The sequence below is a fragment of the Equus asinus genome, chromosome 1 (genome assembly GCF_041296235.1).
Source record: "Equus asinus isolate D_3611 breed Donkey chromosome 1, EquAss-T2T_v2, whole genome shotgun sequence".
NCBI classification, from domain to species: Eukaryota; Metazoa; Chordata; class Mammalia; order Perissodactyla; family Equidae; genus Equus; species Equus asinus.
The window spans coordinates 112,201,119-112,216,877 of NC_091790.1; the positions used below are offsets into that span (position 1 = coordinate 112,201,119).

The 15,759-nt window shown below is 37.4% G+C and overlaps 2 protein-coding genes across 2 annotated transcripts in view; one reads left to right on the forward strand and one right to left on the reverse strand.

Moving 5' to 3' along the window:
- The window catches only part of FBXL13 (F-box and leucine rich repeat protein 13), a 208,222-nt gene that overhangs the window by 85,649 nt on the left and 106,814 nt on the right, over positions 1 to 15,759 (forward strand). The window lies entirely within an intron of this gene.
- LRRC17 (leucine rich repeat containing 17) overlaps positions 13,118 to 15,759 on the reverse strand; it is a 29,059-nt gene continuing 26,417 nt past the window's right edge. Inside the window, exon 4 of the mRNA XM_014850488.3 lies at positions 13,118 to 13,923. Coding sequence (XP_014705974.1) covers positions 13,526 to 13,923 — 398 coding nt within the window. The 3' untranslated portion in view covers positions 13,118 to 13,525. The remainder of the gene's footprint in view (positions 13,924 to 15,759) is intronic.

Below are 15,759 nucleotides of genomic sequence, written 5' to 3' on the forward strand. Positions count from 1 at the left end.
TAGTTTTAATATGATCACGTCTTTTAATTTCCGGGATACGCTCCATATAGGGAGCTAATGCTGTTCCCACCTTCAGAGCAGCCGTCTTCTGCGTGTTCCTCATCCGGTCCGGGCTGTCTGCCTTTGGGTTTTTAGGAACTATTAATTTCGGATCCGCCGAGATCATTCTTGCTTTGTTTTCCAGGGGTATTATAGATTTTTGAAAAAAAAAATTATTTCTTGGAATTTGAACAGGAGAGGAAAACTGAAATATGTGCTCAGTCTGCCATCTTGAACCCATTTATTACTATTTTAGTTAAGAAAATAATTATAAACTTTAATGTGTTAGCCATCAAAACTCTCCATCTCTCCCTCTTTCTCTCTATATGCGTATGTGTACACAGATATACATATTTACACACATATATATGAAATAAACATAGAAAATATACTATTAGATAAGTCTGTGTTTTCTGAAGAAAGAAAATGGACTCAGAGCCAACCCATGGCCGAGTGGTTAAAGTTCAGCACGCTCCACTTCAGCGGCCCAGGTTTGGTTCCTGGGCGTGAAACCACACCCTTGGTCTGTCAGTAGCCACGCTGCGGCAGCAGCTCACGTGGAAGAACTGGAAGGACTTACAACTAGAATCTACAACTATGTACTGGGGCTTTGGGGAGGAAAAAAAAAGAGGAAGATTGGCAACAAATATTAGCGCAGAGCTAATCTTTCCCAGCCAAAAAAAAAAAAAAGATGCAACATTCGAGATTTTGGTTTGACCTGAGATTCACATGATAGCGATGGTGGTTGAATGGTGGAATGAGTTTCTGAGGAATAGCAGGGCTTGTATCTCTGGAAGCTTTTATTTATTTATCAATTGAGATAAAATTCACATAACATAAAATTTACAATTTTTAACCATTTGAAGAGTACAACTCAGTGGTTTTTAGTATATATACAATGTTGTATAACCATCGCCACTATCTAATTCTGAAACATTTTCGTCACCCCCCAAAATACACTCATATCAATTCTCCCTTTTATAGCTCTTTCTTACCAAATTGCTCAGGATGGAACTTCTAATACAATGTTGAACAGAAGTGGTGAGAGTGGGCGCCCTTATCTTCTGATCTTGGAGGGAGAGTTTCCAGTCTTTCACCATTAGCTAAGATGTTAATTGTAGGCTTTTCATAAATGCCCTTCATTGGGTTGATGAAGTTTCCTTTTATTCCTAGTTTGTTGAATGTTTTTAATCATAAAAGGGTGTTGAATTTTGTCAAAAAGTTTTTATGCATCACTTGAGTCTTTTCCTCTGGAATGTTCCATATCACTCATTTTTTTCCCTAATTTTATTGAGAAGTAATTGACATACATCACCGTACAAGTTTAAGGTGTACAGCGTGTTGGTCAGATTTACATGTATTGTGAAATGGTTACCACAGAAGCTCGTATCCATCTTCTCATATAGATACAGTGAAAAGAAAAGAAAGAAGAAAGGAAAAAAAAGTCTCTCCTGGTGATGAGAACTCTTAGGATTTACTCTCTCAACAACTTTCCTATAAAGTAGTCCCCGTTATCCCTGGGGGATACCTTCCAAGACCCCCAGTGGATGCCTGAAACTGAAGATAGTACCAATCCCTATATATACTACATTTTTTTCCTATACATACATACCTATGGTAAAGTTTATTTATAAATTAGGCACAGAAAGAGATTAAAACAATAGCTAATAATAAAATAGAACAATTATAAAAAATACTGTAATAAAAGTTATGTGAATGTGGTCTCTCTCTCTCAAAATATCTGATTGTTCTATACTCACCCCTCTTCCTGTGAGGATGTGAGATGATACGGTGCCTATGAGATGAGATGCAGGGAGGTGAATGACTCAGTAGCGTTATTTTCAGACTGTGGTTGATCACGGGTAAGTGAAACCTCAAAAGGAAAACCGCAGATAAGGAGGGGCTATTGTGTGTCATCCCGCTGCGTTAGCTATGGTCGTCATGTTGCATGTTATAATTGCATCCATTGTACATCTTCCAACTGGAAGTTTGTACCTTTTGACCACCTTCCTCCAATTCCCCCTCTGCCCACCTGCTGCCTCTGGTCTCATCTCTTTTATTATGAATTTGATTTTTTTTCTTTTGATTCCACATATAAGTGAGAGATCATATAGTATCTGTCTTTCTCTATTTAACTTAGCATAATGCCTTCAAGGTCTATCCATGTTGTCACAAATGGCATGATTTCATTTTTTATGGCTGAATAATATTCCGTTGTCTGTATACCACAACTTCTTTATCCATTCATCCACTGATGCACACTTAGGTTGTTTCCATGTCTTGGCTGTTGCAAATAATGTTGCTTTAAACATGCAGGTGCAGATATCTTTTTGAATTAGTATTGTTGTTACCTTTAGATATATTCCCAGAGTGGAATTGCTGGATCATGTAGCAGTTCTATTTTTAATTTTTTGAGGATCCTCCATACTATTTTCCACAGTAGCTGCACCAATTTGCAATCCCAACAGTGCACAAAGGTTCCCTTTTCTCCACATCCACACCAGCATTTGCACGTTTGTCTTTTTGATGACAGCCGTTCTAACAGGTGTGAGGTGATATCTCATTGTGGTTTTAATTTACCTTTCCCTAATGACTAGTGATGTTGAGCATCTTCTCATGTACCTGTTGGCCTTTCCTATACCTTCTTTGGAGAAATGTCTATTTAGGGTCTTTGCCTATTTTTAAATTGGGTTATTTGGTTCTTTGCTATTGAGTTGTATGAGTTCTTTGTATGTTTTGGATATTAACCTCTTATCAGATATGTGTTTTGCAAATTTTTTTCCCATTCCGTGAATTGTCTTTTCACTTTGTTGATGGTTTCTTTTGCTGTGCAACTGAGTTTTTTCCTTCATTTTATTAATATAGTGTATTACATTGATTGATTTTTGTCTGTTGAACTGCCCTTGCATTCCTGAAATCAATCTCCCTTGTTCTTGGTATATAATCCTTTTAATATGCTGCTATATTCTGTTTGCTTATATTTTGTTGAGGAGCATTTATATTTAAAAAAAAATATTGGTCTGTAATTTTCCTTTCTTGTGATGTCTGTGTCTGGCACTGTTACCAGGGTAATACTAGCTTCAGAGAACAAGTTAGGAGGTGTTTTATCCTGCTATTTTTTGGAAAAGTTCGAGAAGGATTGGTGTTAAGTACTCTTTAAATATTTGGTAGAATTTGCTGGCGAAGTGGTCTGGTCCTAGGCTTCTCTCTGTTGGAGGTTTTTTGATTGGTAGTTTAATATCTGTAGTTGTTGTAGATCTCTTCAGGTTTTCTGTTTCTTCTTGAGTCAGGTTTGGTACTTTGTGTGTTTCTAGGAGTCAGCTCCATGTAGGTCATCTAATTTGTTGGGGTAAAATTATTCATAGTAGTCTCTTATAATCCTTTTTATTCCTGTAAAGCAAGCAGTAATGTATGCACCTTCATTTCTGATATTTAGAAATTTTAGTCTTCCCACTTGTTTTTCATGATCAGTCTAGCTAAAGATATCTCAGTTTTGTTGATCATTTCTAACAACCGACTTCTAAGTTCTTTTTATATTGTAGTAAAATGCACGTAACATAAAAAATTACCATTTTAACCATTTGTGAATGTACATTTACACTGCCGTACAACCGTCATCATCACCATCTCCAGAACTTTTTCATCTTGCAAAACCGAAACTCTGAAGAATGAAACACTGGTTCCCTATGTCCCCTCCCTCCAGCCCCTGACACCCACCATTCTATTTTCTGTCTCTATGAATTTTACTTTTCTGGGCACCTCAAGGAAGTGGAATCATAGAGTATTAGCCCTTGTGTGACTGGCTCATTTCACTCAGCATGATGTCGAGCTTCACCCATGTTGTAGTCCATGTCAGAATTTCCTTATTGGGGAATTTCCACATTGGGGATGGGAAGCCCCGCTTGACTATTTGCAGTTTTCCCCACCCACTCAACGACTGGCAAGAGGAGAGCAGTTCAGAAGCAGCTTTGACTTGCGAATCCCCCTGGGGTTCCATGTTTATGTTTCTAGGATCCATAGGATACAATATTGAAATTTTTTTGAGCAGAATTTATGAAGTCATTTGCCAGTTTGCCCGCTACCACATGAGTTATTATTGCTCATTCTGGCATCGACACTGATTTGTTAGTCATATGTTACATCTGCCCCTCCGCTCACCAACACCCCACCTCTGCAGAAAGGAGCCTCCAGGTCTCACCGAATTCAGGCAAGTGGCTTCTCATCACTGACTTGCTTCTATTTGCCAGAGCAGGACACTTATTAACAGACATTAACTGATCCAGGGCGTAAGCTCCAGGAGAGGGAATGGTTAGTAAATGAAAAATTTGAACTGTTTAATGTTAAATATCTTTCCCAAATAACCAGGCGTCAGGTCAGAGCTGACTCAGGCTTAGGACTCAGGGGGCCTCAGCTTGCAGTAAATCTTATTTGCTTCAGAAAACCAGAGAATCTGAGGACCAGCAGGAAGGTTAAAATAAATAAAAAAGAGTGTTTACCCAATACGTATATGTTCAAATATGTAGCACTCAGGATTGTCATATTTTTGACTACCGTAACATATACTCCTGTTTTAAATCTCTTGAACTTCACCATCTCTTGAAAAGAAGGAAGGTTCAAGGGCAAGTTATTAAACTATCAAGTAAGAAATTGGCAGAAGAGGAAAACCTCATTGTTTGTTGCATCATTGATCAACTATGCTTCCCTGAGAAAGTATAAACTTTGATACAGAGAAGGGGAAAATCTTAAGCTTTCAAAAATGTACTTCAGTTGTGGCCCTGGGAGATATCAGCAACTCCAACTGATTTATGTTTGGATGGTCTGGACCAATTTCTTTTGTAATGTGTTCCAGAGCTTTATTTCCAGTAGATCCCAGGAGATGATACTGAATGTAAAAATCAACCAATAAAATCCCCAACCAGCCTCCAAAAATTAAACCAGAGAGTAACTTGGACCCTTTCTCTGAATCAGATTTAATCTCCTAATTTCTTTCCAGAACCCTCATGTCCTCATTGTGTCCTTCCATCTCCTACTGAGGCCCCACCCAAGCTTTCTCCACCATCAAATCTTGGCTGTTTCAGGCCTTCTGTCTGTCTTATTCGACTCTTAGTGTTCATGAACAAATGAATTTATTACATCTATATGGTAGCACTTCAAATTTGACAGCTGGCTCATATTGAATAATACCTCATATTGAATAATGTGAGGATTCGTGTTGAGAACCAGCATCTCCAAGTCTCTACGCCTCGCCCAAACCACTGGTCGAATGGGCAGAGCGGTCAGAACTTCACAAGACAGAGTCATTTCCTGAACCGTCAGCTCCGTCAATACTTCTGGCTTCCCATTCTCTTGGTTTCCTATACATATTAATACAGATTATTTTTTGTTTTTTAAAAAATTTTTTATTGAAGTGAAATTGACATATAACATTATATTACTTTCAACATACTTACAACATAATGATTCAAGTTTGTGTATATTGTGAAATGGTCACCACAAGAAGTCTAGTTAACAACTGACGCCATATATAATTACAAGAATTTGTTTTCTTGTGAGGAGAAATTTTAAGATCTACTCTCTTAGCAACATTCAAATATGCAATATGCTATTATTAACTATAGTCACATTGCTGTACCTTACACCCCCAGGACTTATTTATTTACTTATTTCTTTTCTTTTCTTTTCTTTTCTTTCTTTTTTTTTTTTGTTTTGAGGAAGATTAGCCCTGAGCTAACATCTGCTGCCAATCCTCCTCTTTTCGCTGAGGAAGACTGGCCCTGAGCTAACATCCGTGCCCATCTTCCTCTACTTTATATGTGGGATGCCTACCACAGCATGGCTTGCCAAGCGGTGCCATGTCTGCACCCAGGATCCAAACCGGCGAACCCCGGGCCACCGAAGTGAAACGTGTGCAGTTAACTACTGTGCCACCGGGCCGGCCCCAGGATTTATTTTAAACTGGAAGTTTGTACCTTTTGACACCCATTTCTCACACCCGCAACCCTTGCCTCTGGCAACCACCAATCTATTCTATGAGCTTGGGTTTTTTTTCGTTTTTTGGGTTTTTTTAAGATTCCACATATAAGTGAGATCATACAGTATTTGTCTTTCTCTGTCTGACTTATTTTACTTAGCATAATGCTGGTGAGGTCCACCCATGTTGTCACAAATGGCAAGACTTCATTCTTTCTTATGGCTGAACACTATTTCATTGCACACACACATATATATATATATATATATATATATATATATATACACACAACATTTTATTTATCCATTCATCTATCGATGGATGCTTATTTCCACATCTTGGCTATTGTAAACAATGCTGCAATCAACATGGGGGTGCATATATTTTTTTGAGTTAGTGTTTTCATTTTCTTCAGACGTGTACCTAGAAGTGGAATTGCTGGATCATATGGTAGTTCTATTTTTAATTTTTGAGGAACCTCCATACTGTTTTCCATGGTGACTGCTCCAGTTTACATCCCACCAACAGAGCACAAGGGTTCCACACTTTCACTAACGCTTGTTATTGGTTGTCTTTTTGCTAATAGCCATTCTAACAAGTATGAGGTGACATGTCATGGTGGTTTTTGATTTGCATTTCCCTGATGATTAGTGACATTGAACACCTTTTCATGTACCTGTTGGCCACCTGTATGTCTTCTTTAGAAAAATGTCTATTCAGATCCTTTGCCCACTTTTTAATTGAATTGTTTGTGTTTTTGCTATTGAATTGTGTGTGCTTTTTATATATTTTGGATATTAACTCCTTATCAGGTATGTGATTTGCAAATAGTTTCTCCCATTCAGCAGGTTACCTTTTCATTTTGTCCACAGACCCTTTGCTGTGCAAAAGCTTTTCAGTTTGATGTCGTCCCACATGTTCATTTTTGCTTTTGTTGCTTTTGTTTTTAGCGTCAGATTCAAAAAATCATCCCCAAGACCTATGTCAAGGAGCTTACCACCTATATTTTCTCCCAGAGTTTTGATTTCAGATCCTATGTTCAAGTCTTTAATCCATTTTGAGTTCATTTCTGTGTATGCTGTAAGATAGTGGTTCAGTTTCATTCTTTTGCATAAGGCTATCCAGTCTACTGGACACTATTGAAGAGACTGTCCTTTCCCCATTGTATATCCTTGATTCTTTTCTTGTAAATTAATTGGCCATACACAATTGTTCCTCATTATCCGTCAGGAATTGGTTTCAGGAACGCCTGTGCATATCAAAATTCATAGATGCTCATCTTTTATATAAAATGGTATAGTACAAGGCGTACAGTTAGTCCTCTGTATCCATGGGTTTTGCCCCTGCGGATGCAGCCAACCACAGATGTGAAACCTGCAAATACGGAAGGCTGACTATATGCTTGGGTTTATTTCTGGGCTTTCTGTTCTGTTCCATTGATCTATGTTTCTATTTTTATGCCAATCCTATACTGTTTTGACTACTATGACTTTGTAATATAGTTTGAAATCAGGGAGTGTGATGCCTCCAGCTTTGTTCTTCTTTCTCAAGATTGCGTTGGCCGTTTGAGGTCTTTTGTGGTTCCATACGAATTTTAGGATTGTCTGTTCTATTTCTATGAAAAATGCTGTTGAAATTTTGATAGGGATTGCATTGAAACTGTAGATTGCTTTGGGTATTATGGACATTTTGACAATATTAATTATTCCATTCTATGAGCACTGGATATCTTTGCGTTTATTTGTATCTTCAATTTCTTTCATTAATGTCTTCTTGTTTTCAGTGTACAAGTCTTTCACCTCTTTGTTTAAATTTTTTCCTGGGTGTTTTATTCTTTTTGATGCAATTGTAAATGGAATTTTTTCCCTTAATTTCTCTTTCTGATAGTTTGTTATTAGCGTATGGAAATGCAACAGATTTTTGTGTATTAATTTTGTACCCTGCAGCTTGACTGAATTCATTTATTAGTTCTAACAGTTTTTTGTGGGAGTCCTTTGGGTTTTCTGTATATAATATCATGTCATCTCCAAATAGTATGAGTTTGATTTAATCCTTTCCAATTTGGATGCCTTTTATTTCTTTTTCTTGCCTAGTTACTCTGGCTAGGACTTCCAATACTCTGTTGAATAAAAGTGGCGAGAGTGGGCATCCTTGTCTTATTCCTGATCTTAGAGGAAAAGCTTTCAGCTTTCTACCATTGAGTATGATGCTAGCTGTGGGCTTGTTATGTATGGCCATTATTATGTTGAGGCATATTCCCTCTATACTCACTCTGTTGAGAGTTTTTATCATAAATGGATGTTGAATTTTGTCAAATGTTTTTTTCCGCGTCTATTGAGATGAGCATACAATTTTTAGCCTTCATTTTGTTATTGTGGTGTTTCACACTGATTGATTTGTGGATGTTGAACTGTCTCTGCATCCCAGGGATGAATCCCACTTAATCATGGTGTAGGATCCTTTTAACTTATTGTTGAATTTGGTTTGCTAATATTTTGTTGAGGACTTTTGCATCTATGTTCATTGTGGATATTGGCCTGTAATTTTCTTCTCTTGCGGCATCCTTATCTGGTTTTGGTATCAGTGTAATTTTGGCCTTGTAAAAAAAATTTGGAAGTGTTCCCTGCTTTTCTATTTTTTGGAAGTGTTTGAGAAGTCTGGTATTAATTTTTCATTGAATGTTTGGTAGACTTCACCAATAAAACTGTCTCGAACTTTTGTTGGGAAGTTTTTGATTACTGATTCAATCTCCTGACTAGTAATCAGTCTGTTCAGAATTTCCATTTCCTCACGATTCGGTCTTGATAGGTTGTATGTTTCTAGGAATTTATCCTTTTCTTCTGGATTATCTAATATGTTGGTGTATAATTGTACATAGTAGTCTCTTATGATCCTTTGTATCTCTGTGGTATCAGTTGTAACGTCTTCTCTTTCGTTTCTGGTTTTATTTATTTGGGTTCTCTGTTCTTGGTGAGTCTAGCTAAAGGCTTGTCAATTTTGTTTATCTTTTCAGAAACCCAGGTTTTAGCTTCATTGATCATTTCTATTGTCTTTTTAGTTTCTATTTCATTTATTTCTGCTCTGATCTTTGTTACTTCCTTCCTTCTACTAACTTTGGGCTTAGTTTGTTCTTCTTTTTCTAGTTCCTTGAGGTGTAAATTTAGGTTGTTTATTTGAGATTTTTCTTGTTTCTTGAGGTAAGCATTTATAGTTGTGAACTTCCCTTTTAGAACTGCTTTTGCTGCATCCTATAAATTTTGGTATGTTGTATTGCCATTTTTGTTTGTCTCAGGGTATATTTTCATTTCTTTTTTGATCCATTGCTTGTTCAGTAGTGTGTTGTTTAATCGCTACATATTTGTGAATTTTCCAGTTTTTTTCCTTGTAATTTATTTCTAGTTTCATACCATTGTGTCAGAAAAAGCTGCTTGATATGATTTCAGTCACATAAACTTATTAGGATTTGTTTTGTGGACTAACATATGATCTATCCTGGAGAATATTCCATGTGCACTTGAGAAAAATGTGTATTCTGTTGCCTTTGGATGAAATATTCTGTATATGTCTATTAAGTCCATCTGGTCTAATATGTTGCTTAAGGCTGGTGCTTCCTTATTGATTTTCTGTCTGGATGATTTATCCATTGATGGAAAGTGGGGTATTAAAGTCCTCTATTGTTACTGTATTGTTGTCTATTTCTCACTTTAGGTCTGGTAATATTTGCTTTATATATTTAGGTGCTCCTGTGTTGGGTGCATAAATATTTACAAATGTTATGTCCTCTTGTTAGATTCACCCCTTTCTCATTATGTAATGCCCTTCTTTGTTTCTTGTTACACTCTTTGTTATAAAGTCTATTTTGTCTAAGTGTAGCCACCTCAGCTTTCTTTTGGTTTCCATTTGCATGGAATATCTTTTTCCATCCCTTCACTTTCAGTCTGTGTGTGTCCTTACACCTGAAGTGAGTCTCTTGTAAGCAGCATGTAGATGGGTCTTGTTTTTTTAATCCATTCAGCCACTCTGTGCCTTTCATTGGAGCATTTAGTCCATTTACATTTAAAGTAGTTATTGATAGGTATGTACTTATTACCATTTTGATAACCGTTTTCTGGCTATTTTGTAGTTCCTCTCTTATTCTCTTGGTCTCTTCCTTTGTGGTTTGATGACTTTCTTTGGTGGTATGCTTAGATTCCGTCCTCTTTGAGTTTTGTGTATCTACTATAGGATTTTGCTTTGTGGTTACCATGAGGCTTACATGTAAGGACTTATATCTATAACAGTCTATTTTGAGTTGATAACAATTTAAGTTTCATCACATTCTAAAGTGTTAGAGTTTTATTCTCCCCACTATGTTTTATGATTTTGATGTCACATTCCCATCTTTTTATCTTATGTATCCCTTAACTAATTATTATAGTTATAGTTATTTTTACCATTCTTGTCTTTTAAGCCTCATACTAGATTTATAAGTGATTAACCCGCTACCTTTACTATATATTTACCTTTCCAGTGAGATTTTTACTTCTGTATGTTTTCTTGTTACTAATTAGTGCCCTTTCTTTTCAGTATAAAGAAACCCCTTTAACATTTCTCATAGGGCTGGTTTAGTGGTGAACTTCTTTAGCTTTCACTTGTCTGGAAAACTCCTTCTCTCTCCTTCAATTCTGAACAATAACGTTGCCGGGTCAAGTACTCTTGGTTGGAAGATTTTTTCTTTCGCACTTTAGTATATTGTGCCACTTCCTTCTGGCCAGCAAAGTTTCTGCTAAATTATCTGCTGAAAGTCTTATGGGGATTCCCTTGTATATAAACAAGTTGTTTTTCTCTTACTGCTTTTAAGATTCTCTCCTTGTGTTTAGTTTTTGACATTTTAATTATAATATTTCTTGGCGTGGGTCTTTTTGAGCTCATCTTTTTTGGAATTCTTTGAGCTTCCCAGATCCCTAGGTTAGGGCAGTTTTCAGCCACTATTTCTTCAAATAGCTTTTCTGCTTCTTTCTTTCTCTTCTTCTTCTGGGACCCCAATAGTGCAAATATTGGTACTCTTGATGTTGTCCCATAAGTTTCTCAGTTATCTTCACTTTTTTCATTCTTTTTTCTTTGTGCTGCTCTCATTGGGTGAGTTCCACTCTCTTGTCTTTGAGCTCACTGAAATTTTCTCCTGCTTCATCTAGTCTGCTTCAAACCCCTCTAGTGTGTTTTTCAATTCAGCCCTTGTGTTCTGTGACTTCTGCTTGTTACTTTCTTATATTTTCTATATCTTTGTAAAAGTTCTCACTGTATGTTCATCCTCCCTTCTCCCCAGTTCAGTGAGCCTCTTTATGACCATTACTTTGAACTCTTTATTGGGTAAATTACTTATCTCTCTTTCATTAAGGTTTTTTCCTGAGGTTTTTCTCTTGTTCTTTTGTTTGGAACATATTCCTTTCTTCATTTTGATTGACTGTCTGTGTTGGTTTCTATGCATTAGATGAAACGACACCTCTCTCAGTCTTAAAGGAAGGCCTCGTTAGGAGATGAACCTTGTCATTCAACCCTGCCTTAGCTCTTGATTGTCTCCCAAACTTTTGTGATTATGTAAGCAATCACCTGTTATTAGTAGGTGCTTAAGAAATGCTCATTATTATTTGTCAGATATCATCTTCTATGCTTTGGGAATTTGTGCAGTATCAAATAAAAGCAGTTGATAAACTTTGTAGGAATACCTTGATAAAAAAAGTGAAAATATATTCAACTCAGCATGAAAAGGAAATCTGTATAGAAAGGAAAAAGTGGTATTTCTAGGGATATGTACATATTTCGTTTCATTTTCTTTTTCTTTGTAATAGTGTAGCCGACTATCGAAATGCAAACTGAGGTCAGTTTCCCTGTATTTCCTCTTTTTCTGGTGATCTGTTTCTCTAAGTGAGCTAAGAAACTTGCAAAACCAAATCATGGGATTCTCTTGGGCACCACCCTCTCCCTCAGTTGCCTCTGATATTACTTCCTCTTTTTTCTTTCTGTTTCATCCCAAATCCTGACCCTGAATCCTAATTTCATCTTTTGTTTTATGCTCCTTGACATATTAACTTAACAGGAATGGCTCAGGTCCTTCCCCGCCGACAGATGGTTTCCTAGTCTGAACTCTACTCAAAAACCAATGCTGGGGCCGGCTGGGTGGCGTAGTGCTTAAGTTTGCATACTCTGCTCCGGCAGCTCAGGGTTCGCAGATTCAGATCCCAGGTGTGGTGGTGTCCCACATAGAAGAGAGAGGAAGATTAGCACAGATGTTAGCTCAGCAACAATCTTGCTCAAGCAAAAAGAGGAAGACTGGCAACACATGTTAGCTCAGGGCCAATCTTCCTCACCAAAAAAAAAGAAAAACAAAATAGAGATGTCTGTACTTCATTTGCAGTAAGAAAAAGAGTAGCAAAAACAATAGCAAAAATGCTTTTAAATCATGATTTAACGTCCTCTATAAAATACAGAGGACCAGGGGCTGGCCCCGTGGCCGAGTGGTTAAGTTCGCGTTTTGTTGGTTCGAATCCTGGGCGCGGACATGGCACTGCTCCTCAAGCCACGCTGAGGCAGCGTCCCACATACCACAACTAGAAGGACCCACAACGAAGAATATACAACTATGTACCGGGGGGCTTTGGGGAGAAAAAGGAAAAAATAAAATCTTTAAAAAAAAAAAAATACAGAGGACCAAAGATCTATAAGCCTTCTATATCTAAATTTCCTATGCACCTTTTGATGATTACTGATATAAATATTCAAGAAAAACCCCCAAAAACCAATACCGTTTCCACGTTCACTAGTTATACCTCTTCAGTGCTCATGCTTCACACCATCTAAAACTGTTTCTCAGTGTTCCATCTTCTGACCAGCCTCCAACCTAATTCTCAGGTTCTCCACTTATTGCTTGTGACAATACTTCAGGTCTAGCTTGACACTTTTTTGCAAGGATCAGTAAAGAGTAGTTGAGAATTTGGATTTACCGGGGCCTCATTTTGGTATGCACAGGAATCAGAAATGGAAATTTATTCAATGCATAAGCTGACATTTAAAAAAGAAAAAAAGCAGGGGAGTGCAGCGGGGGAGAGAATGACACTTTATTACTAAGCGTTTGTATCTTTTCACTTTGATCATGTTTAGGTATGTACAAGCAGCTATCAAAAGGCACGTCAAAACAAACTTGTTATTTTTTTGTTTATTTCAAAAAGCAGTAAAAACATACATACAGGACATTATGAAATTCTAATGCCATCATTAGGACCCAGCTCCTGCAGGTTACCAGTGTGGAATTGTCACCAAAAGCCATTCTGCAAACAGGCAGGCAAGCAGGATGAAAGTATTCCCTTGATTACTCTAATTGTCACAACAATACTAATAAAAATAGTTAAGGGAACTTCCTTCCTTTAGCTGGAAAACCCTGCATAAATAGGCAACACAGTTAATCAAAATGTAAACATACGGTTTTCTGACACCGGTATAGCCAATACAAAACTTGTTGCAACCAGAGCAATTTCCGAGTTAGCCCACGATAGTGATTCTTACACTTTGTTTCTTTGCCGTGTGATCCTTATGTATTTTTTCCCATTCTTCTTCTTCCGTATCCTGGTCAAATATTTCAGGGTATGCTGGTAGCTTGTCTTTGGGGCATTCTTCATAGTAACTCCGAACGTACTTCCCCACAAACCAGCCTTTGTATTCTTCAGGCATTTTGCATTCCAGGCCGTTGTAGTGCACGTTGTAGTGGTGCCGTAGCCAGTAGTAGAGGTAGTGGATGTGGTAGTCACATCGCCAGGGGTTGTCTCTGAGCCACAAGAGTTTCAGAAAATACAGGTCTTCTAAGACTCCATAGTCAAAGTTTTGCAGACTGTTGTTTGATAGATCCAACTCTTCTAAATGGGTGAGTCCCAGAAATGCAGCTAGAAACAGAACAGATTTATTAAGCCAATGAGTAATTAGGTTAAATGCCACTGTATGGTGTATTATAAGGACAAATATAAATAGAAAAAAGAGACTTGATTCTCCCTGTTGGAAATAAAGGAAAAGATTTCCCTCGTCTCCTTTTTCTCAGAGCACTTACTTTAGAAAACTTGTAACTGTAACTCTCTCCTGTCTTTGAAATGTGTGCATTTCCTTCAGAAGACTAGGGAGGGCTTCTGTCAGCTGTTTGAGCCAGGAATGTCTTTCTCAAAGACCTGGGAGCCATCTCTTGGAAATGTAAACATCAAGGGACAAAGCGCCCCTATCTCGCCATTTCTGTGGGAGGGTGGGAGCCTTGCTCCAGTTGCAAAAAAACTCTCTCTTGTTATAAAGATAGAAGAATTTTGTTTTCCTCTGGATAAAGCCAATTAGCTAACACAGATGGTGACCTCACTTACCAGGCAAATTTAGGATGAACTATGAATGGCAAATGGGCTCTCAAGTCGTTACTTAAGGAATACTTATCACATATCCTGAAAACATGTATGTATTGGGTTGCTCTGCTCGGCTATGTAGAAGAGTGAGATTTCTTTCTGCTTTGCATTCTCCTAGCAGATTGCCTGTGTTGGGCATTACGTTCTGGTTTAATGCTTATTCAATAACAAAAGTTTTGGGGTTTTTTTCTCTACTACTTTTGTGGAGAGGATTTCTGTGTTTGGGAGAAGATTTTGGTTTTAATTATATTTCCCTAACAGTATATGTGTCTAAATGTGAAATTCTGAAATATGTTTTTACTCAAAGCTTTTCTGATGATTGGATTGACTAGAATACAGTATTATATTTGAAAAATCAGTTTTAAGTTAGCTTTCTAAAGAATGTATTTTAAGCTCATGTGCAGTTTTTATACTCACTGGAAAGACGCCACCCACAAAAGGCATGAATTAGGAAAATATTTCAAATGTAAGACATAAATGCGTTAAAAAAATGAAAAATATGTCCAGTGACGATTTGACAGCTCCCTGGGATATCAGTAAACTCTGAAAATGCCAACAAAACAGCCTTTTCCCAGTTTAGAGAGAGGGAATTATATTCCTGTAGAGTCCCAAACCAAAAAAATCTTATCAACATTTTCAAAACATCTGGTTGTATTTTGGCAAGCTATGGTAGCTATCAACTTGGAATCCGTATGTATTTAATTCTGCTGGAGGGTGGATAATTAAAACAAATATCAAACACATAACACAAAATAAGACAACTTTCTGTTTTTTTCTTTTCCCCTCCAGGAGTAGAGGAACTCTGAACGTAGATTATCTCTGTTTCAGTTGACATGGACAGACCAGATACTGTAGAATTTCTAGGTCAATCCTGATTTCCTGTATTTTATTTCTATCTCAAACATTTTCTCATCACTATTTTAAAATACTCAGAGCATACAGTGTCCTTATCTTGAATTTGGAAAATGTGCTCTCATAACCAATACCATTAACCATCTTCATATCATTTGTTCTCAGACGAAACCCATAATTCCCCCTGAAAAGAATTCTTTGTGTTTTGGTGCAAAGCATTGGCTTGGGGGTGGGGTGGGTGGGTTGGGGGAGGGCAGGGGAAGAGCGGGTGGGAGCAAAAGGGCAGCCCTTGTAATGACAGTTCTAAAGACGCTGCATATTTTTTTTATTTGCTAACATTCTGTGAGTCAATGATCTCACAATTCAGACAAGTCAGCCCTTCAGATTGAAACCATGTGTAAACCTTGCTAGATTTTATTTTGAACGCGCTGTAGTTGTTACTTAGGCCATATGTATTCAGGCCCTTGGGAAAGCTAGTTTTCGCTTGTT